Raw genomic sequence first — 25715 nt, 5'->3', positions numbered from 1 at the left:
CTGGGGCTTAGACTTGCCATCAACAGATCCAACAGACTCCAAGGCACAATACCAGAAAAAGACATCAGCTGTCAACACCAAGGGTGCAGCTCTGACCTCCAAAGCAGAATGTTTTCAAACTGCAGGCTGCTGCCTATTTGCAAGTCATAAAAGCCAATTTAGAGGGTGGCAAACAGCACATAAATAAAAAGAATAAAACAGAATACCAGACTGTATTACATGCAGTAGGGATGACTATCTCTTATGAAACTTGTTCCAATTTTTTTATACACATATACCATACCATACCCACTTCCATGTGAGAGTATACTGGGTTGTAATTAAAACATGCTTCTTACTTTAGGTCAGCATCTAAAAAGTCTGTAAAACACTCTTCGAAGGGCAGGCTAGCAGAAAGGGCTGTCTGAGCAGTACCGCTATCTGTGATTGGGCTGCATCAATTAGGCAACAGAGTACTGCAAATCATTACAATTGGAATGCATAAAATGTATTTCAGTTTTTCAAAAATTTATCAGCGCAAACAAGAAAGAGAATCATCAAAGATTGGATTCTCTGGTTTCTGGCCTACAGCACTCAATAATAATTGCATTTTTGCCTCTGAACAATCTCGAACAATGATAGCCTTATTCCTCTCTGTCACGGACTGTACTCTCTAAAAGCACTTTTATTCCTCACCAATCAAAATAAAGTGAATAAAATAAAGTAGCTACTCAGAGTGTGGCTCAGCATAGTGCACGGTAGCTGGAGGCAAGATGACGTCAGGGAATAACTGAGATTATTTTAGGTGGTTAAGGTTTATGCTATGAAGGGCCTTGGCAGAGGAGAGGAGAAAGTCCTGCCATTTTCAATCCTCAATCCTTCTGATTACATCGAAGAGACAGATTCAACTTGGGGCTAAATGTTTTCAATGTCTTTTTTTAACTAAACTTTATCAACGAGTAATCTACACGCAGAAAGCGAACAAATCCTAAGCGTCCATCTTGATGTACTTTCACAGCATGAACATACCCATCAGCAAACACCCAGAGGAAGAAGAGAATGGAGTCAGCAGCCCAAAAGCTGTCCGCGAGCTCTCACTCATCCTCCCACCAAGCGACCCAACTGCCCCGAGTTCAAGTCCCATGGAATAATTCTGCTCTTAAAGAGAAAGCTGGGTCATACGGGGTCACAAGCGATAGTATCTATCTTAAATCAATTAACTGTATGTTTTTATTGTACTTATTTTTATCTTTATCTTCTATTCACAGTACAGGATAATAGTGCTCCACTTAATGATAGGGAAATATAATTTCCTTTTAAAATAAATTTAAGTAAAACAAAAGTATGCGGCTTTAAAAAAAAAGTTAAGTATTTAACAAAACATAGGACATCTATGGCAAAGACTGAGAGGGTGCTATATGACTGCCTAAATTTGGGAAACCCTTGTTTAGATATGCACCTCGGAGATAAGGGCTCAACACATTTAAGTGGCCATTCCTTCTCCTGTGATTTCCCACAGCTGAGGGTGGATTATCTCCCCTGCCCCATCACATAGCAGAAGGGCTGACTACCTCTTCTAGGCAATCTTACGACAATTTTTTTTCAAGGTCTGGTGCTGCCGGGAAATATTATATTATTTTTACACACTTCTAGCTCAAATTTCTCACATACATCATGTTTAATCAAAACTGGAAGAAGCATGATTCAGAATGAAAGGAAGCACATCAGATTTTTCTCTTTTAAAATCTCTGCTTTTTTCATTGAGATGGTATAATCTAGGAATGCCTAGAGTGTATAATGATAGTGACTAAATGTACAAATTTGAAAATGTTTTTGCATGAGGAAGAACAAAGGAATGTCATTACTGCAGGGTGCTGAAAATAGATGGTAATTAATATTCTAAAATTTCAACTTATGTGTGAGACTAAAGCAAAAAATGTTTATTTGGTACAAAATTTATATTTTGACTAGTGCATTTCCTAATATAACTTATGTAGACAGCTTAATTAAACACCATAAGTACATGGAACCTTGGGTAGGACATGAGATTTTGTTGGTTTGTCCAGAGTGATGCCCTGATGAAACCTAGAGTGATTTGATCAATGGGTGGAAAAGTATTTGCAAAGTCCCCTCTGGGGAACAGTGAGAATGGGGGAAAATTCAACTTCCCCAAGTTGAATTCTTGAAATTCTCACAAGCAGTGTGGACAACCAAAGCTGAGCCCCCTGTCTTGGGATTTGTTCATATGAAACTTAACCCCACAAAGGATAAATCAAGCCTACTTAAAATTAGACCTAAGAGTCACTCCCAAAGGAGCCTCTTTTGTTGCTCAGATGTGGCCTCTCTCTCCAGCCAACACAACAAGCAAATTCACCACTCTCCCCCTGTCTATGTGGGATATGATCCCAGGGGTGTGGACCTTCCTGGCAACGTGAGACAGAAATCCTAGAATGAGCTGAGACTCAGCATCAAGGGATTGAGAAAAACCCTTGAATGAGCTGAGACTCAGCATCAAGGGATTGAGAAAACCTTCTGGACCAAAAGGGGGAAGAGTGAAATGAGACAAAGTGTCAATAGCTGAGAGATTCCAAACAAGAGTCAAGAGGTTATTCTGGAGGTTATTCTTAAGCATTAAGTAGATAATACCTTGTCATTCAAGATGTAATGGAGAGGCTGGAGGGAACTGTCTGAAAATGTAGAGCTGTGTTCCAGTAGCCATGTTTCTTGATGATGATTGTATAATGATATAGCTTTCACAATGTGACTGTGTGATTGTTAAAACCTTGTGTCTGATGCTCCTTTTATCTACCTTGCCAAAAGACAAGTAGAACATATGGAATAAAAGTAAATAATAGGGGGAACAAACGTTAAAATAAATTTAGTTTGAAATGCTAGTGATCAGTGAAAGGGAGGGGTAAGGGGTATGGCATGTATAAATTTTTTTTCTGTGTTTATTTTATTTCTTTTTCTGAATAGATGTAAATATTCCAAGAAATGATCATGATGATGAATATGCAACTATGTGATGATACTGTGAATTACTGATTATATATGTAGAACGGAATGATCAAAATAGGAATGTGTGTGTTTGTTATATGTTTTTTGGTATTTAAACAAATAAAATAAAATAAAAATTTATTTAAAAAAATCTCTGCTTTTTAAATTTTAAAAGATCACTTGGAACAGCTATCAATTATACCAAAGGCTGACAACAGCTCATATTATTGAATGTCTTCATTATTCTTGCTGGGACAAAAAGCAACAAACACTTGATGTGGACTTAATTTTCAAACAAAGGGAAAATATCATTTCAACACAATTAGCTACCTCCTTCACTATCCTCTTCTCTGAGAATCAGTTAAATCCCCTGTCCCATTAAATCTAGTGAGTTTAGCAGCTGAGACACTGCTTCTCATTTTTAAGATTTACTTAATGTAGCAAGCAAATTAATATAAACCTATTATTGAGCTTCCTTTGTGAAAGATTTCCTTGCCACATCTTATACAATACTACCTGCCCAGAGGATTCACTTTTCATTTCTTACAAAGGTAAGCAACTGTTATCAAACACAGCCTGTATGCAAACAGGTTAAAACTTTTTCATCCAACTTTTCTAGGAAGTCAAATCAACATTTCATACAAAATATAGAAGAGAAATCTCACAAGTTACTAATGTGGATCAATAATGTGGATCAATAAAGTGCCTTTTTGTTCAGGCATACAGAGTCATTCAGAGATTCACATAAGTATTCATATACAGAGTAATACATATATATTTTTATAAGCTCAACTGTGAATACTCTAAAAAAATCTTATTAGTTAAAACATATAAAATAAGGAGGTGGCGGCTAATGAATTATAAAGTGTGGTTTAGAACTTTATTAAAATGCAACTGCAGAGGGGTGTGACAGTGGCTCAGTGGCAGAATTCCCACCTGCTATGCCGGAGACCTGGGTTCATTTCCCGGTGCCTGCTCATGCGCAAAAAAAAAAAGCAACCGCAGTGGTCAAGTTGACATTTTCCTGAAAGTGATTCTATGGAATTTGGGATTAATCCCTTTTCTCTGTTTGATCACATTTCCCTCTGCTGTTACATACACCAAAGGAAATTACCACCAAAATGCTGAAAAGGGCATATAAATCAAGAAATTATAAACTTCAGCAACTCTGTGAACACTATGCTTAATCCTTTAAAAGGAAAGGGAAACATAGTTACTCTTCTTGTTTCCAAACTTGACTTTTAGAAAGCAAAGAAAATTAAGATGTTGCTCCATTCATGGTTTTAGAAAGTTCCAAACTTTTTGGTAAAAATATGATGAAATCTTTTTCCTTTTTCCATCCCCCTCTTCTACAATTCCTTCATGAATGACAATTCTATTCCAAGTCCCAATTATTGGTTAATATTACCTCACCTAAGGCTCGAATACACACAGTGGCTCAGGGATACAAAGCAGCAATGATACAATAGTAATATTGCATCAAAATCATATTTAATCTGAAATAGGCCAGACACTAAGGGACAAATACTGAATGATTTCATTTATATGGCATATCTATAATAGGGGAATTTAGACAGACAGAAAGATTAGAATTACCAAGGGATGGGAGAAGAGGGAATCGGAAGTTATTGTTTAACAAGGGCAGATTTCTGTTTGGGGTGATGAAAAAATTTTGGTAATGGATGGTTGCTAGCACAACATTGTGACTGTAATTAATAGCACAGAACTGTACACTTACAATGGTTAAAAGGGAAAATTTTGCTATATATTTTATCACAAAAAATTAAGTTCAAAAAATTATACTTAATCACATTTTACTTAACTTCTACTTCATTTAAACTAGAATTAAGACAAGTAATGACAACATTACGTGTTCCATATGAAATCAACGTGCCATATCAGATTCTAGGACATAAACCTTTATATTCATTCCTGATTGAGCAAACTGATAAAGCTTTTATCAAGATAATTTTCAGTAAAAGTAGGATTTTATTTTCATCTTTATACTTTACTGTCTTTTTCCACTTTTTTTGCGCTGGTGTACTACATTAATATCAAGATATGAGGGTTACCTTTAAAAGAAATGAAATGTAATTGCAATCTTAAGGGGAAATTTGTTAAAAACAATACAAACTGTTTAATGATTTAAAAATAAGGCCAGTAACTCTCATGTCAATATAAAAAATGGAAATCTTGGCATCTTCTGGCACTATAAAAATATCTGATATCGAACACACAATTGTTTTACTTAACTGTAGGAAGCTTACGCCAGCACATATGCGATGAGCTACCCATGTTGTTCACAGTAATCTGGAAATTAAGATTTACTCCTGATGGATCAATTACTGGGATTTATATTGCCTTAGGAAGTGTCAGCTCTTAGTACACATTCAAAAGGTCACGAATTTTAAAAAGAAATCTAAAATAAATTTTAAACAATCTATTCTCAACTGTAATTTCAGGTTTATGAAACTGTGCCACTCAGCCATCATCAAAACACTGGCTTGCTGGAAGTTCCCTCCAACCCAGTCTCGAAGGATCTACAGGAAACGATACAGTATAGCTAACCACCTAGTGAGCATTTATTCTAGGGCCAAATTTGCAGTACTCAGACACGTGCATTACTTCTTTTATTATGGCAACCATACATCATACACAAGGTTGGTCATATATTAAAGAGCAATCCAATGCTCAGTGATGATAAGAAGCTTACCCAAGGTCCCAAGGTGAGCAAATGGTAGAACTAGAACTTAAAATCTAGTCAGATTCCAGAGTCCATGCTCTTAGCCAAAATATTCCCTTTCTATTTAAGCTAGCATCAATTATCTTCCTTTCTACATAGGTCATACACACAAACTCCCCAGAGCCAGGCACCACATTTTATTCTCTAGTCTTCGTATCCTGACCTAGTTCATATCAGGGAGACCTCACAGCACATGTAACAACTGAACACGTGCTTGACAGCAGCTTCTCTTTCAGAGTTATCCTAGGGACTCACACAAAAGGAGGACTATTCAACAGGCCTTAACTACAGAAAATCCATATAATTCATCCACCCTCTCTAATTTTTAATCAATACCTAATAATTTTTTAGACATGAGTTGCAAGTATCTAGCTCATGAATCCTAAAATCAACCTATCTGGAAATGTAAATTTCCTACCAAGAATCATTCTATGAAAAGAACATGTCAGCATCGATTTTATTCTGCACTCAAGTTTCTTCAAATATTAAATTTTTTAAAGAAACATATTTAGCACATTTTTTAAATAGTCTGAAATGTCTCTTTTGGGGATAGGTGGGTAAATGGTTTGGTATGAAATCCAACACTCTTAAGCTTTAAGTTCTCTTGATCTAGGAGAACTGTCAAGTGACTCACCAGAACTAGTAGGCAAAGAGGAAGTGATGAAAGATGGAAATTAAGAGGCTCAAAAGAGCCAAAGTGGCAGCAGGGGGTGCCACCCTCAGGAGAAAAGGGGTGGGTCCAGACTGCAGTTCAAATGACTATCAAAATAGACAAAAGCAGGGTAAAAGCCAAAGGTCTCCGTGGACCACAGTGTGGCGGTCTGTGGCAGAGGAGTTCCATACCCGCTGCCCTCCCTGTGAGGCTCAAGGGAACCATTAATCATCATTAGAATAAATCACTCCACTGCAGCCAGCCACCCTGGGGTACTCAGAGTTCCTAGTGAAAGTGGTGTAATTACAAATCAGTGCTTGCAGCTGCTATTTGGCCATAGCTCCTTCCCATATGCAATTCCTAATTGTCAACACTCTGAACCCCTTGTTCATAGTATCCTCATCTTTTAAAATCAAGGCACTGTGCTTCAGGTTCATCATCCAAAAAGGATGGTAACTACTTCTTTTGGGGGTTCTTTCCAAATTTTATTTTAAAATGCATCTCTGGGGCAGTACGACAGTGGCTCAGCAGGCAGAATTCTTGCTGCCATGCTGGAGACCTGGGTTCGATTTCTGGTGCCTGCCCATACCTCTCCCCCCCTGCCCCCGCCCCCCCCCGCCAAAATGCATCTCTGGGGTGCATGGGTAGTCTGGTGGTAGAATTCTTACCTGCCATGTGGGAGAGCCAGGTACAATTCCAGGCCATGCACTCCAGGAAAAAATAAAAATAAAAAAATTCAACAAATGGTGCTGCAATAACAGAATATTCACATGGCAAAGAATGAAATGGGACCCCCACCTAACAGCATACAAAAAGAAATGAAAAATGCATCTAGCTCTTTTTGCTTATAGCAGCAGATGAAAAGACAAACTTCATAATATTTTTGAAAAAAATAGATGGGTTATTGTTCTCAAAACCCCCATGATTAAAGATAAGTGTCTAGATATGTGTAAAGAAGATGACTTAATGCAAAACGTATCTTATCTGTGTTATTATCAAGGGCTGTTGTTTTGTTTTGTGGTCCCCAGGAAATTACCAAGGATTTCATTTTGACCTAATCTTTATTAGAGAAATTTAATGGGAACACCAGTCACTTCTGATTTATTCTTGATTTTAAAAGCCTTTGTGGATGATCTAATTAAATCTTTTTATTAAGAGATGGCCATAAGGAATAGATTTAAAACTTCTGCAGAGCCAGAACTCCCAGAAAAGTACACAGTGTCAACATCATGTGAACTTTTATAAATACAAGCAGAGAACAGGAGGGAGAGGCTTCCAAAGAGAGGATCTGACATCCTGATTCCAGAGTGGCAGTATGAGATGCCAATACATTTCCATACCTGGAGCCACATGCTACAAGCTTTTCTAACTGAGAATGTGGAGTCATATTTTCAAGGAAATATATAAACAGGAGTCAGCTTTGCCATATTTAAAATTCAAAGGAAACTTTCCACTCATCACATTTTTCATCTTTTATTGTTTTCTAGATTCTAAAAACATACTCATTTTGGAAAATTTCAATATTAAAGATATGACTAAAAGTTTAATATCCCACTAAATAAATATACTAACTATAATATGTTTATCAGTTCAGAATATTTTTTCCTATGCATAGACTAACATATATAAACACCTTAGCAATAAACAAATTGACTCACGCCATATTTTCCATTCTTCCCCTAACTTGCATGTGAGCCTGACTGGTGTGCAATGACACAGGTTACAAAGATGTTCATTTAAAGGCTAGCTGTGTTAACAAAAGAAGACAACATCGATGAGGAGGAAGACAATGACAGCAATAATAAATAATACCCAAGTCCATACATCTGTGCTATCTGCAGTCATTACAAAGAAATAAGACATAAGGCTACAAGGCATCTTTAAAGGCAATCATGGAGAAAGTCTATTTGGTTTTAATTGGTCACATTACTAATTCTGGAAAATATATCTCCTTGAAATAAACTTCAGAGTTTTCTCAATAATTCTAAAACAACACCATATTCTTGGCAAAGCACAGGAAAACAGATCTCAGAAACACTTAGCTGACTTTTATACTTAGCTTTAGTATTTAGTTCTTATATTAGGTACCACAATTTTAATTTGAAATAACAATTCTTCACATTTGTACTGAATAGTCAGCAAAAAGCCTTTGACTTGCATTATCACCTGGATCCACACAGACTTGATACAGGTAAGGAAGACGTGGTAAATTCTGCTCCTATTAGATGAAGAAATTAAGGCTCAGCAGTTAGGATACCAAGATCACTGGGTGAGTAGAGGCATCTCCTGATCTAAATCTCAGAGTTTTTTCCACCCCAATACTAAGGAACTCAGATGCATTATAGAGAAACACCTAATTTCACAAATCTTCTCCTATAGTATATGGTATTAGGGTAAGGTAGAAGTGATAAAAGTAGTTAAATAGAGGGATGGGGGTGGATGATGCTGTAATGGCATTCACTTTAATATACATCTGAAAGAGCAAAAAGATTAATTGATTATCAGTGAGTACACAGCTATAACAGTGAAAAGAGAATCATTATTTCCAAATGATAATGGGATAGTTCCAAAATCATCATTTAAGAGAGTCCATCCAGAGATAGCAAATAAACAGCCAAAATGCCACCCCTCTTCTTTCTTTTGCTCATGGCAAACATCACTAATCAATCACCACACTCAGGTCCACTCAGTTCAGACCTAGCCTCAGAATCCTTCAACACCACAATCTGGTATGATGTCTCTGTCAACCAGTCAAAATGGTATACAAGATGGAATCTTATGTAGTCTCTGCCTCTGGGATATTACTAATAACTAGTCTGTAAAACCTGCTTATTTTTGGAGCAAAGAGTCTTCTCAACACAGTTTGGATTACACCAAGTCTCTTTCATCCAAACATCATTTGGGAGACTAAGGGAATAAAATGACACCACAAGCTTTTACTTCTTAAGTAGGTAATTCCTGTACAATTCTTAATTTTTCTCTGTTGAATGTGGTCCACTGCAGAGGAAAATAACATGGCTCCTAACATTAACCAAAAGTGGCTTGTGCTTAACTAGACCTGTTTAGCTAGGCTCCAGTATATAGCTAATAAGGCTCCAGTATATAATTAGGTATACAAGAAAGACAAGTTCCTTTATTACCCCAATAATGCAAAGGAAAGTAGCATTATTAAGTCATTTGTATTACAGCACAAATTTTTTTTCTCCAAAACCAAACCAAAAATAATATGGAAATATTTTTAAGCAATTTTCATCAGCAATATTTAATTCACTGCTAACATCAAAGCAAAATTCAGAAATTTGATTCAAAGGAAAACAGCACATTGATCACTATTTCAAAAGGGACCCTGCTAAACATTACAAACACATAAAGAGAAAGGATTAAATGAACCATGAGGACTTGGATCAGAATTAAAGTTCTGGTGCAGGTATACTTTCCAAAATATATAAACGGATATATGCAGGCAGAGAGGTGTAGGGTGACAGTGTTAGTGTATGTGTGTATTTAAATGGACATATTTATATTCTCTCTGTCTTTTTCACTAAGGGGGCTAGAAACAATGAATCTCAATCTCAATGAGCACCCTAGCACCCCCATTTTGGTTTCTTAACACCATTCTTCACTACAAGGAGCCAGACCTTGGTTATTAAATAATAATAATCAATGGTTATTGAAGACGTAACCATTCTGAGGCTAGAGCAAGGAAAGTAGAAGTTGATCCTGGAACAGAAAGTAAGAGAGTACTCAAAAATGATGAGAGCAAACTGAAAGGACACAAGTACCAGCTTGAAAGAGCTCCTTCAGGCCACCACTGAACAATATGACCACCAAATTATAAGAATTCATCAGTCCATACTGACACAAATAGATGAGAGAGAGAGTTAAAACAGGCAAGAAAAGACCATTCCTTACAGTGGGAAGCCAATTAATACATCCAGAATGACAGAGTCAGAACATCATCATTTGTCCACTGCTATAATAACAACTGATTCAAGTATAAGAATCATCAATAGATACTAAACCCACTGTGAAGTTTGAGGAACAGCAAGCTATTTACATAGTTTTAAAGTGTCTTCCCATAAGACACTTAGTAATCACAAAGGAGAAAATAGTACCTTCATAGCGGAGAAAGCTTGCAAATGCTGCTTTCTGCAAATGGTCCAACTTACACTGGGACAAGTCGATACTGTGTGATTTCTGACACACTGTGCTTAGACGGACACAGCATCACTCCTGCGATAGTTCTGACAAAAATGTACAGTTTGATCTGTTTATGAGGAAATATCAACCAAACAAAAACTGAGGGTCGTTCAACAAACTATCTGGCTTGTACTCTTCAAAAATATCAATGGCATGGCAGCTTCTCCAGAACATCATCTAGTTCCATTCCCCTATCCCATATTATCAACAGCCCCTTCCAATGTGAAAAAGTTAGAATAGTCATAGCCCAAATACCTAGTGGGAGAAACATCAAAGGTGACGGGGGAGTTATACAGGGAAGATCGGGTTTAACAGATGAGTAGAGTGCTGAATCATTATACTGATACCTCTTTTAATCTCCAGTATCTTAGAGAAGCTAGAAGTAAAAACCTAAAATTGTGGAATTGTAACCGATACCAAACTCTAAAATCTGTTCAACAACTAACTGTTGTGATGTGCTTTGAAATTTATTGCTTTTTTGCATGTATGCTATTTAAAAAAAAAGAAAAGTTGGTTGTGATGATGAGTACAAAAGAAAAAACACAAGTGTTTCCTTCTAGACTTTTCTACGTGTATTATTTATGTAAAAGAGACTAATTTAATTTTAAAAATATCAATGGTGTGGGAAGGCAAAAACTGAGCAAAGAACCTAAAGTAAAGAAGACTAAAGAAATATGACAACTGAATAAAACGCATGATCTTGGATTTCCTTTTGCTATGAAGGACATTATAGGAACTATTAGTAAGATTTGAATAAATTCTCTAGATTAGATAATAGTGCCCTATCAGTTTTAATTTCCTTATTTAGTAATTATACTGTAGCTATGTAAAAGAATGTCTTTATTCTTAAAAAAAAAACATTATATTTAAGGATAAACAGTAGTGAGAGAAAAGGATAAATGTAGTAAAATGTTAATATTTGGAGGATCTGGATGAAAAGCGTACAAGAATTCATTTTTATAAGTCTGAAATTATTTCAAAATACAAGGTTAAAAGAAAAAAAGAGTACATTCTATTCTTTTTTTAATTTTAATAAATGCTCTTTCAGGTAAATTCACATGCCATTCTGCAATTTAGTTGGTCTCAGAACATTATCTTCTTGAACAATAACAAGTTTATTGCCTGGCTGCAAGAGGAAGGCATTACCAATCCTTTCTAGTCTATAATGTAACCAGTCATGTTAGCAATGACAGACCAATTAAACCTAGGGCAAACAAAACAGAATGACTGGTTTACACGACTGTCTCTGAGGTTACACAGCTTCTGTGACTACCTCCTCGGGTCTTCAAATCATTTCTGAGATGAATGTGTATTTACAGAAGATTGCACAAAAATGGTGACTGGCAACTGAGGGCTAAACTCTCCAATTTTCACTACACCAGAGAATGAAGTTTGCTATCTCAAAGCAAGACAGGGCATTGCATTTAACCCACAAAGTTATTATAGAGATTCGTTTGCCACCAAATGGGAGATAAAAATGCAAAAGGGAGCTCAGTTCTCCAACACAAGAAGCGTGGTGACTGTCAAAAAATGTCAGTGTGGATGGCCGGTACTAATTTTTGAGAGAAATTTTCACTGGAGTTGAACACTTGGACATTTTATTTACATGCAAGCCACGCCACACACAAAAAAGGTGGATCTAGAGAAAGAATATACAGCATATGCCTCAAAGTGAATTTGGTATTTCCTTAGTAGGTCTCAGTTTCCCTATGCTTTTCTCAGCAGGAGCATGTTGCCAAGTGGGATATGCACATACAAGTCAAGTATTTCCTTTGGTACTCATCCTGGGAAACAATGAGATGGCCCAGTGCTAGTGGAATCCAGCTGGCTAGGCTTATTGAGAGATTACGTGGTATCCACATGGCACCTCCCTAAGGGATCTGTGAGGGTAATATTGACCTTGTGTGATTTTTCTTCTTTTGCTCTCTCACCTAAATAACTTATAGTAGAATTGGGTAGAATACGATTGGTTGAGTAGACTCTAGAGTCCATGGAGAAAGGTGATATATTTGTGGAGAAATCTGCTTAAGCCTTGATTAACCCACACTTAGGGGCACTGGAAAGGTTCTTCCAAAGGTTTAAAACTGCTCAAAAGATTAAAAGCAGAGCTCCTTTAAGATTTCTATTGGTATTAAGGTATAGGAGGCAAGCACCCTAGTTATAAAAGCAAGCTCTAAGCCAGAAAAACTAAAAACTAAAACCGCTGGGGTATTTATGATTCAAAATGAGTACAAAAGACATTAGGGAGAAATAGAATTTACTTTTTAAAATACAGATTGAATATATGTAATCAAATATGGGGTCAGAGGTTGTGAAAAGGGCCTGGGACCTTACTGAAAGGTAAGGCAGGGGTTGTGGAGTGGAGGAAGAGACAAAAGAAAAAAAAAGAGAGAGAGAGAGTGAGAGGGAAGGGGTGGGGGAGAGGGGAGCAGACACTGAAAAACGAAAGGCTTAACATCAGGATGAGGGGCTTTATCTGGACACCCGATATGAAGTAGGATGGGCACAAGAGTCTGTCTGTCCTGACCCAGGGACAATGGGGGTCACAAAACTCCAGGGGAGAGTATGGGCTCCTGGCACAGTCGGGCTCAGGGCTGCAGTTACATGGACCAGGCAGGCACCTGACAGGAGGGGCCCAAAATTCTCAATACAGCTCCATGAAGGGCCAGCTCAGGGCATCAGACGGAAAGACGGTTATGCTGACAATTCTGTCCCTAAGCAACTCACCCCCCATCTTGAGATGGTTGTTTTCCCTGGTACCCTCCCTCAGGAGGAGTTTTGGAAATCTGTCACTGTCCCAGCGACTGGAGTGGGAGGCAGGGATGCTCGAAGACCTCCAATGCACTAGGAGACTCCCGTGAAGAATCCTACTTCCAGCTCAACTTTCACATTGCCCTGTAGATGCTCATGAAGGTAAAATGAACTTTTTATGAATACCTGAGTACAGACCTTAACTCTTCTTACATAAAAACAAAAAGTAGTTCTTGCAGTTCAATATACAAGGAAGTTCCCAAGAATACAACTTCAGGATAAATCAAAGACAGGCTGCCCTTCGTAGGACTCAGAACTTAACAAGTCCCTGTTCACCACTGTGGCAAAACTCATCACAATGGCAAAGCTGCTCGTGGTCTCACCGAGTCACCAGCACTGCCCTCCCATGCCAGGCAACATTCATCAGTGGGGCAGCATGGACAGCCTACATGGAGGGGCAGGCATCTCACAGCTTCCCAGGGTCATCTAATGGCACTGAGCCCGAGCATTTACCTACTAATACATGAATTCTATTAAAATTATCTTCCTTTTTTTTACCACTACATTATAGCATGTAAGTTTTTTAGTTATGTATTCGTATATGTAAACATATTGTGCTCATTTGAATCTGTGGTGGACCCCAGGCAAGCCATGCCCTTTAGTCCTCCTTCAATATTGCTGGCTGGGAGCTTTTTGATTGTTCCCATGGAGATGTGACCCACCCAACTGTGGGTGGTAACTTTTGATTAGCTGGCTTCCTTGGAGTTGTGACTTCACCCAGCCCAGCTGGGACTTGATTAGTTTACTGGAATCCTTTAAAAGAGGAAATATTTTGGAGAGAGAGCCACAGAGCAAGAAAGCCACCAGATCCACAAGGGCCCATGCAGCCAGAGATCTCTGGAGATAAGAAGGAAAATGCCCCCAGGGGAGCTTCACGAAACAAGAAGCCTGGAGAGAAAGCTAGCAGATGTTGCCATGTTCACCATGTACCTTTACAGTTGAGAGAGAAACCCTGAACTTCATCAGCCTTCCTGAACCAAGGTATCTTTTCCTGATGCCCTACATTGGACATTTCTATAGACTTGTTTTAATTGGGACATTTTCATGGCCTTAGAACTGTAAACTGCCAACTTATTAAATTCTCCCTTTTAAAAGTCGTTCTATTTCTGGTAGATCATATTCTGGCAGCTAACAAACTAGAACACATATATTATTTTAAATAGGTGGCATTTCAAAATATGATTTATAAAAAACAGAGAGGGTGGGGAAGCTGGGTCTGATGTGGTTCGAACCACTGCTTGGCCTCATGTAACAGACACCAACTGGAGAAGAATAATTGATGAAGACATTTCAGTAAGAGCATGATTCAATTAGTCTCTATGGATTTAAGATAAGCATCTTTTTGCAAGAATTAAGTTTCTTATGTTGAAGGTCTGCGAGAAGCTTGCTCACTTACGCTGCCCCAAAAAGGGAGAAATCTGGTTAAAAATAAATAAGGCTCTGATTACTTAGTAATGGAAAGAAAAGACCCTCAGAACATATATTCAAAAAAATAAAATTCATGGCTAGAAATAAACTCGGACGCAGATGAAGTGAACCAGAGAACATATTCTTACATCATGGTAATCACTGTATTATGTCAAAAGAGATTAGAATTAGAGAGAGAAGTACACGGTGTGTCAGTTACAATTACACATATACCATTTCTCTATTGTGATCATCCTTCTTTCCATCTCAACACTGGGACATGATTAATATTTTACATACTGTCCAAATGGGGAATGTGATTTACAAGAAACTGTACTGAACATCTCAAATACAGATCACCCTTTGCCAAGAGAAAATCCTGCCCAGCTGTAGATTTCTCATTTGCAAAACATAAGAGCAATGAATTCCATTTCTTAGAGAAACTGGCTGTTCCACCAAACCCTTGGCAACAGAAGCTGTACTTATCTTTTTGAACAATAGCCTCAGAAAATATATTCGCTTTCAAGAAAAAAGACAGTAAATATGCATCTAAGCTCTTAAGAAAGCACTCGCCCAAGAAAATCCCTGTAGGGGAAACCATTTTCCCAGCCTAGGAAGTACAAAAATGTGATCCTAAAAAACATGGCAAAAAGAGTGTCATGTTTCAGAACATTTCAAAACAGTCAAAGGGGATGTAACGACAAACTTCTTAAGACAAAATAATTATTTTTAATATGTAAGTTACCACATTGCATCCACTCCCTTAAACAAGTGACCCTTTCCTTCTAAGTAGTTCAGTTTGTTTTCCCTGCAGACTTAACTACATATTTTCATGACAATATAAACTGTTCTGAAACATACTGCTTTGCACTTTGCAGAATTTGTCCAGATGAGAGTAAAAAATTGAAACTTTGTTCTTTGTCTTCCCAATGTTTTTTTCCCCAAGAGAAGCATGTGGCAAATCCAGAGCGTTCCATGGATTTCACTCACAGCTTATCTCACAGTCACAGCTCCCACTCAGTCCAAGGTTTTGAAACAGGCCATAAAATACTCAGAATGACATGGACGCCATACAAACGTATTTGAAACAGCAAACACCTACTGAACAGCAGTGCTGTTTTTATGGTTTCCTACTCAGTGCACTATATTATGGCCAAGGCCCACGGGCAAGTTTATTTTGGGATCTGGCATATCATCTTGGATTCTCACATTTAAGTTTTTCCTAATAGAAGATCCTACGAAATTCAGCCCATGTATTTATCCATCAAGAGAATCATCAAAGTGGTCAAAAACACTAGCAAAAAAAGTAGTCACTTGCATTAAAATCTGCACACGCGTCTAATTATTAAAGAAACAAAAATAATTCTACCCCTTTCAGCAACCCAGAGTACCCTAGAACATTGTGCAAATCTATTTCAAAGTGTTAACAGTGGGCCTGAGAGATCTACTTCCTAGCATAAAACTGCCACACAAAAGTTTGAAATGACAAGTGAAAATGGAGAAGTTAGTGATGATATGAGTAAACAATCCTGAATATCAACCATCGCCCACACATCCCAGGACAATCAACTTGTACATCTGACAAAAAGCAAACAGCACAGTGGATCAATGTAAAAGAGGGAACGGTGCATTTGTGTACATAATTGTGTGCAGTGAGCTCCAGATCTCAGAGTGACTCCAAAGCTGACACAATGGCACCTTGATAACCAGTATGAACAGAGAAACAATTTGTACACCAGGGACTGCTCATCTGGTTCCAACTAATGAACAGCCCTCCGGTGGGTTTAACACAAAACTATAACTGAAGCATACAAAACAGATGCAACGCGCATGAAAAGAGCCACATCATGAACATGCCACTCATAATCTGGCTTTTCTAAATTTAACACAACTTAACACCAAGGCAATCAACACTCAATCTGGTCCCACAATCAGAAAAATCTGCCTCCTGCCCAACCATCTACTATTTTGGGGCACCCTCCCCCACCAAGCATTTTGCTTTGAGCAGGACGAAGATAGGATGGCATTCAGACTATTAAAAGACACTGGCCAGCGTTCACATACCTCAATAATCCTGTCATGAATTTGCAGGCCTCCTTCTTTGGCTGCAGGCCCACTGTCAACTATTTTGGATACAAAGATTCCTTCACTGGATGATCCATCTTGGTTGTCCTTTGGGTTAAGAAAACATACACACATGAATGCTAAGCATTAGGTTGTTCATGAGAATAAAACTTATATTCTGGAAACATTTAGTGTTTGGTAGCAAAAGTGGTAGTGAGATGATAAAAACCATTCGTTTTGCCTAAATATTGTTTTAATCTAAAATTAACACATATGCATGGTAAAATAATTCAAAACGAAAGGTATTTTATATCTTTTATACTTTTGTACCTTAAGTCTCCACCATTCCCAGCCCATTGTCCTTTGTTCCCTGCGTAAAATCAATTTGCAGTTTATACATCCTTTCTAAAAACCTTTTAAGGCATCACCCTCCTAAGCAAGTATCTGTTCCTTTTATACACACATAAATGGGATGATATGTTCTTGTGTACCTTGTCTCTCTTCTTTAACTCTTTAAAAATCATGGTGCCCTTTCACTGATTAGTCCCACATATCAACCACTCTCCTTTAAAAGGCTGAGCAGAATCCTGACATACGGGCAATTAACATTGCTTCCAGTTGTTGCTATCATGACAATGATATGACAATACTCTCCCTCCCTGTACTTCGGCAAAACTTTGCAAGTATATATTAATGGAAAATCCTTAGCAATGCAACTGTTGGGTCAAAGGATATGGACATTTGCTAGATATTGCCAAATCGCCCTTCAGAGAGCATAGACTGGAAGTTCACCAGAGAGTTTGTATGTTTTCCCATATCTTCACCAGCACAGAGTATTATCATGCTTTTAAATATCTAATAAGCTGATAATCAAAAAAAGATATTTTATTGTTGTTCTGATTTCCATCAGAGAAGCGCTGCCACTACCACCGCTTGCTCGGTTCTAACAAATTCTGATCGCCAATCTCAAATCCCTTCAGATCTCTGAATTAAAAGTCAGAATGAAAGTTTCTGGGAATGAAGACAGATCACTGCTAAAAGTATTTCCTTTTCTTCAAATGAAGAGTATCCAAAAAGCTCATGAAAAAAAATCACACAGCTTGCTCATGAGCTTCTTTCCAAACAGCACTGTGATGAATTTTCTCCAGGTGTGTGGATTAAATTTCCAGTGATTAAGAGACAGATGTATAAATTAAGTGACACAGGCATGTGTTGTTTCCAAACAAAACCATTTGAAAAGTAAGTTCAGGATGTTCTACAAAAACTTCAAAATCTATCATTATATAACTACCTTGTCTTAATGCCATAAAAAGACTTATTTCAATAATATTTGTTCTACATGTAAATGTATACAAATTCCTTTTGTTAAAAAATACCTATGAAGATGCACTTTCTTCTTCAACCAGAAAAAAAAAAAACCTCTATATTCTAAAGAGGGAAAGGGATGACTTTAGATGTGGTTCATTTTTATCCCTTAAAACACAACAGCAGTAACTGAGGTTAGGAACATGCATGCTTCCCACTTCTATGTGCTCAGTCTCTTTTCTCTGGCTCTCTCTCACTCTCTTTCTCTCAAGCACACACAAAGGCTCACAGTAAGACTGTATAAATATAATCCATCCATCCAAAGGAACCAAAATCATAATCTAAAATGAGCATTAAGTGTTTTTCCTGACATTAGTGCCCATGTGACAAAGAAATGTCTGTAACTGCCATCTGGATTCTCAACACTCTTCGAAGAGAAGGGTCACCAAGCCTGTGGGTGCTGAGTTAGAGTGACTATCCTCAGAAGGCATCCCTTTCTAGTATCGCAGGGCTCTGCATAGTCCTATTTCACAATCACCCTTTACATTCTGAATATCCATGTGCCCTTAATTCTCTCTCCCAGCAGCCTAATTCCCTTATGCAAATACATCTGTGTAGCTCCCCACATGCACAACTCAAATGTAAGTTCAAAGCGATGCAACAGCTTCTTCTTCTTACTGAGTACAAACTATGTACTCAGGTCCACAATGACAGCTCTATGTATATTATTTAATCCTTGCAATAAACCTGATAAATAAGTACTATTATTATCCATGTCATAGAATTAAAAACACTGAGACTGAGAGAGGTTAAGAAACCTACCTAAGTTCACAGGGCTAAGAACCAGCACAACTGGGTTTCAAATATAAGATAGATTGATTCTCTTGCTCAGTGTAACACTCTCTCCCACTGAGAAAACCCTCACAAATATACATGAATTCAGAAGTCTATGAATAGTTCACTAGAAGATTTCACTAGGCTACAGAATATTCTACTAGAGGAATTTGGAAAGCCTCAATGGATCACAAAGGATTTATGAACAAGCTTGAATTCCCTAAGAGATGACGTCAATATTTCAAATGAAAAGAAATCTGTTTATTCTGATTTAACTGCTTTGCATTTCTTGGCTGAAGAGGAAGAGAGAGTAGGGAATGGGATTTTGGCTTTGCTTTGTTTTGCAGAGTCCTGCACTATATGTAAGTAATGTTTCTTAAGGAACACCAGAAAGTTCAAGCAAAAACCAGAGATGACCCGGCAAGACCTAACACCAGAATTTAAGTTCGATTATGAGAGGGATTGGGTGGGGAACAGAGGCAGAATGAAAAAAAAAACAGAAAGCACAAAATCAAAGAAAATCAGATCAAGTCCATTCTTGATGGGTACATTCTTCTCTTTAAAGACATCTCTTTTTTCTTTGTTTGGCTGGTCTCCTAACACATTTTAAGACAGAGTTATTTAATAAGGTGAACTAACATGACTTGCGTTTTATTTTGTTTTGTTGGCTTGAAGGAAGGAAAGACGGGAACGAGCAGTTTTCATCTCGGGGGTACCTGACAATGAAGTACATTTGTCAAGGGCTTAAGTAAAAGGTCAGCTACACCAGACCAACTACTGTTTCTTTAGGGACATGAGAACCAATGAATGAATAAATGATGTGACTTTGCTAAGAGCCTTACTCTTAGCGATGAATCATACAACAGAAGCTTTGCGTCAAAGCCCTCCAGCTAGACTCTTTCACAACCTAACCAAGCAGCTAAAACAGGAATCCCTTGGGAAACACACACACACACACACACACACACACACACACACACACACACACACACACACACACACACACACACACACACACACACCATCTGAACTGCATTCTACTTCCAGTACCTTAACAATATGTGTCTACTCTTGCTTGTCTCGGCGTTTTAGTATATTCTCAATGACCTGCCAGATTGCCAGGCAACAGTGCAGAATACATTTAGGTTTCATTGTGCTATTTCTGCTAATCAGGACATGCTTGCTTTTGCTTTTGTTTTCTAACCAATATGACACCCACACATATATGGAATTAAATTTTCTTCTGGGGCACAAGCATGCAGCTCTTGCACAAAAGAACACATAAATCAAGAATACTTATCAAAGCTACAAAATTTGGCCTGGTTTGTACTTAAGTCCTTTAAAGGAAAAAAGAATATAACTTAAAACATGCCCTTGGACAACCATCAGGTAGAACTGTGTTCCAGTGACAATGGGAGTGTGGTTTCATCCCTGTTGAGGTGTAGAAACCAAGCCCCACCTTTATTGGAAGCTTCCACATGAACATACCAGGTCCCAACAACCAACAAGCTGTAGACACACCCCTACATTTTGAGAATTTTTCAAACATTGGGTTCTCTTTTCCTAAAGATGCTTGGGTGTGGTTAGACCTGAGGCGGAAAGTAGAATAGTCTTGCTTTTGTTTGGGCTCTTTCAGCCACAGAAGTCTTGGAAACATCTAACGGTGAAGTGAATTTTAGTTTATTGAAGCAGTTTCTAAAATCTAATGGTAGGTGGGGGTAAGAAGAAAAACGGTTATGAAAGGAAACTAAGTACAAGCAACAAACTCTCCATCATCTATGCAAAATATCAAAGTACACTCTTGACAACATGCCAGAGATCACGAGTTCACATCTCCCAGTGTCTCCTGGGTGAGCAAGCTAGTCAATTACTCAAGCCCTCTTAGTGCTAGTTTGCTTCTTGACAGATTTGAATTTGAATCTCTGGAGGAGATGCTGATGATAAATGGGGTGGCCAAAGAACCGCAGTGGGAGGAAAAAGTGAGATGGTGCAATAATCCACAAATAAGGAAGGCCTGCCTGACTAAAGAAGAGTTAACAAAACATTACTCGGAAGACCAGACTTGCAGGAGGTCACTTGTACTCAGCTGGGAGGGTGAGTCGTTATTCAGCTCCAACTGCATACATCACACGCAACTCCATCTACCCAAATGCTACACAACCAAAGATGTACCCAGAAAGCTAGACGATTTAGAGCCACTGTTGTATTACTAGGGCAATGCTATTCTAGGAGACCTCGACTAAATAACCCACCTCCCTCCCCGAGTGTCAGGATATAAAATAAACAATGAAATCTCTAATCATGGAGAAGAGAATGAAGTGGGCAAGGTTTCCTATTCCCCATCCCCCAAACCTTGACCTCTCTACCACCCACACCAGGGAAGAGAAAAAACACATTTTAGTAATTAACATACCACACACGGCCGCCCTCCAATAATATTGAATCCTAGGGAGCCGGAGTCCCGATGGAGGACAAGAGTCAGGCTTTTGGTTTCTTCACCCTGCAGGGAACAAATGGTTCAAAATTCTATTTACAAACAGGAAACAGCTGATGGGAATTTTCTTTCCATTAAGTGGACATGCGGATTACTGAGTTGATCATTTAAAAATCCTACATCTCTCAGGATATTTAATGGAGGAACCCTTTGGGAGCCCAAGCTGCAACTATGTCTTGTGTGTGGGAGGTTACAGACCCGTCTAGCTGCCATCTAACCCCAGAATGACCACATTCTGGAATGTGCGGCCATGGCCAGTCCTGCGAACATTTTCTATCGATGACTCCTTTGTCTGCAAACGAGTCTTTCCTTTGACAGGCCCATCGTGCGCTGGTTGTCTAGACGCCAATTCCCTGTCTGCTCCTCGGCCATTATCAACAACAGCGTTTGTGTCATGTCACGAAAGGTTCAGAGAGCAATCCTCTCGGAAGCCTGAGAGCACGCAGGGCCCATCCACGGTGATCTGTGTTGGGGAGACCCGGGGGTGGGGGTGGGGAGATAGGGCCTGAACATTCATTCAGCTGCACACAAGGAGGGAAAACAAAGAGGAGATGCAGGGCTAATAGAAAATACTCTGTTTAAGGCTGGTGGCTGTGAACCCCTTTAAATCGAACACATTGAAATCAGCCAGGCAGATCACACAGGAGCAATGCTCAGCAGTCCAAAGGGATGGAGGTGCCAGGACGCCTCAACCAACACTCCCAAGCAACTGGCAGCCGAGTGAAAACAGACAACCTTATGAGCAAACTGCCACTTAATATTCCCAGACAAACGTTTAATTCTCTGATACACCATTGAACTGTTTTCAATCACATGAAGGACAGGCAAAACACAAAACTCCAAGTGTACCGAGGATGCATTTGCATTTGCTGCACTGACCTTTTCTGTTTGAAGCTAAACATGGTACTTTTTAAAGTATGAAACATTTCATAGTAAGTTTTTTTTTAAAAAAAAGAAGACTGGTGGCTTATCACAAAAGAGATTTTATTCTATTTACTGCTTCCTGAGGAAACTTCCATCTTACTACTTTTTCTAAGGAAATAAACAGCAACATTAGAATGACTTGGATACAACTATCTTTGGCACATCCACATCGGCAAAAGAAACCACTGTTTCTGACCTGCAGTGCTCAGGGATCTTTCTGGAACACTGCTTCCCTGATGGCTGTGGTTGCTGGTGTGTGATTTCCATTCCACGACTGGCCGACAGAACTGTGCCCAGCAGTGCCAAACTCAATGATTAAAAACCAACAGACTGGGGTGCAAGGGTAGTTCAGTGGTAGAAGCCTCACCTGCCATGCAGGAGACCCGGGTTCAGTTCCTGGCCCATGCACTCCTCCCCCGCAAAAAATTCAAGAAATGATGCTGCAACAATGGGAACGTCACATGGAAAAAGAATGAAATGTGACCCCCAACATACAAAAAAAGATGGACTTCGCTGTGTACAAATTATCTCCATGCCTAAAATTCTTAGTAGCCACAGCTCTTTCTCATGACTACTTAGTGTACACCAGATTTCAGAATATCTTTGAAAATTTCATGTGAGGCTAATTACTAATTAGCAACTACTAAAACTCTATAAAAACAAAAACGACAACTTATTAGAGGAAGACATTTAGTTTCTGATGAAAGAAATGGGTATCCTATAAGAACAGCACAACAAATTACACATTTCTGAAGCGTCACTTACTAGATATATAAAATACAGTACTTTAATATAAAGCCAGAGTAATAGCTTCTGTTAAGCTTGTACACCTAACAAAAAATAGCAGAGTCTCCTTAAATGACAATTCTTTTTATCAATTTTTTGTCAGTAAAAAGCACCACCAAAAGCATCTATCAACACCATCAATTTTACAACTATCTAGTTTGGGTGAAAACATGTTAATAGGGAGTAACTTTCATTGATATAACAGAATGAAAATTCAGATTTATCATAACAGTTTTGGCATGTAAATAAGATGATTCTAAAACTAAAACAATGTATAACTTTCTAACGTGGAAACAGAAAATCTTGGTAAATTCACTTTTTACTTTGCTTTCTTAGAAGAGCGAAAAAATTAGAAATACATGGGAATCTGAGTAACTTATTTTACACGTCTGGTTTTCATAACTTATCAATGATAGAAACTGCACAGTAATCCACGACACAAGACTTTACTTTGACAACTTCAAATGATGCACAATCACATGATTTAAAAAGACTAGTTTCAACATCTACAATGTGAGATCCACTTATTCTAAAACTAAAAAATTGAAAGAAAAAGAAAGTAAGCAAAAAAGATGTTACTACATTGCGCTAACAATACTAATACTTAATCCTTTCAACTACAGGCTATATGCCAGAAATTATACTAAAGCATTTAAGTGCTTCATTTTATTTAATCATTCAAAAAATCTCATAAATTGGCACCATTACTAGCCCTATGATACAGGTAGGAAGATACCTTACTGTCTAAGAAATTCGTCCATAGTCAAAGAGCTTGTAAAAGGATGAGCTGAGATACAAATCCATAGGCTCCAATTCTAGACCTTAACTACTCTTCCACACTACTCATTTTTAATGTGGGATGTAGAAAAGAATTCCTGATAGGCTAGCAACATCTAGAGTTTAACCCAAGACAGTTCAATTGCAGAAATTTCAGAAAGAAACCATTACAATGAGGGCTTACCTAGGAGGCCAGTGTCAGAATAAACTCCAAACTGTTTTCTGAACTATTTATCTCAAAAAGATTCAATCTAAGATATCCAAAGGCAACTAAGTCTAGCTGGGGCCTCTGAGGTCTTTCTCGAGGGACAAGAGGGACAATGCTTGAGACACAACATTCCTGAGCTGAACAGCAGGGTGCAAAGAGAGTTTTGGAAAGATCAAATTGACCTTCTATACTTCCTTGTCATAAGCCAATTGCTGGGAATAAATGTGGAGAGTTTCATCTTCCACAATTGTCTTCATTTAGTCTAGTCCAGGAAGTTTATAGGAAGCCATGGTTTTAGATAGCATTGCATATTTTAGGGCTGACTTACAGCAGTAACTCACCATGCAGACGGTTCAATACAGGATGCTAGGAGGGAAAAATTTTAAAAAGAGAAAAGCTCTGTAAGGGATGGTGGACTCTTCCCACTCAAATAAGGAAGTATGAAGACCCCTTTGTTTAAGTCTCAACCTCCTAACATGGCCTACATCCCCCCCAAAATCACATCAGTATATGAATGATTAAGTTTACTAGAATATGATAGGTGCTTAAGGCATAAAACTTAGTCAATTGATTCCTTCTTTATAAGGGCAGTCAGATATGCAAATTAAGGATTCAATCTACCCTAATCTGTGATTGGTTAAAAACTGAATGAATAATTATGATAATAAGGTATAGAAAACCCACCTATTACTTTGCTAGTTTCCAAGATTAGACTAGCCATCCAATGGTGAACAGAGGGAGGGAATCCATTGCGTTAGTAAGACAAAAGGAGCCTACACACTTCTATACTCAGCACTTACTTGCCACTTCTATACTCAGCACTTACTTGCCTGTGAGTGCCCTTTCTCATGAGAAAGAAATAGAAGAGTTTCTGCCATACTGCATGAGTGCCTGAAAAACTCACTTGAGTTGGTAACATTGCTCCATACAGTTCTGTCTGAACTGAATTCCTTTAATTTCTCCAACTAATTATCGACAGCCATTTTCTAGTCTCTAACACACAGCACTTGAATCTGGTTTTTCCTTTCCACTCTCCTCCCCCCAAATTAACTACTTCAGTTTAATTTCTAATTTTTCAGAAGACACATCAGTACGGAACTTAAACACTGGACTTAATACATAAACATTGCATCATTAACATGTTAACATTAATCCTTGATTAGCGCTTCAAGATAGAGAACATTTTAAAAGATTCCCATTTAATTTTATTCTACCAATTTATGAAATTTGTATATGGTGTTCTAGTTTGTGAGCTGCTGGAATGCAATATACAATAAATGGAATGACTTTTAAAAAAGGGAATTTAGTAAGTTGGTAGTCTACAGTCCTAAGGCTGAGAAAATGTCCCAATTAAAATAAGTCTACAGAAATGTCCAATCTAAGGCATCCAGGGAAAGATACCTTGGTTCAAGAGGTCGATGAAGTTCAGGGTTTCTCTCAAGTGGGAGGGAACATGGTGAACACAGCCAGAGTTTCTCTCTCATCTGGAAAGGCACATGTGAACATGGTCAGGGTTCCTCTCTCATCTGGAAGG

The 25715-nt window shown here is 38.2% G+C and overlaps 1 protein-coding gene across 1 annotated transcript in view; it reads right to left on the bottom strand.

Moving 5' to 3' along the window:
* PDZRN3 (PDZ domain containing ring finger 3) overlaps nucleotides 1–25715 on the bottom strand; it is a 240192-nt gene that overhangs the window by 198199 nt on the left and 16278 nt on the right. Inside the window, exons 2-3 of the mRNA XM_077128685.1 lie at nucleotides 21406–21492; nucleotides 16854–16961 (exon numbers count right to left, since the gene is read on the bottom strand). Coding sequence (XP_076984800.1) covers nucleotides 16854–16961; nucleotides 21406–21492 — 195 coding nt within the window. The remainder of the gene's footprint in view (nucleotides 1–16853; nucleotides 16962–21405; nucleotides 21493–25715) is intronic.

This window comes from Tamandua tetradactyla, chromosome 15, assembly GCF_023851605.1.
Source record: "Tamandua tetradactyla isolate mTamTet1 chromosome 15, mTamTet1.pri, whole genome shotgun sequence".
Classification (NCBI taxonomy): domain Eukaryota; kingdom Metazoa; phylum Chordata; class Mammalia; order Pilosa; family Myrmecophagidae; genus Tamandua; species Tamandua tetradactyla.
This window is presented reverse-complemented; position numbering and strand designations above follow the sequence as displayed.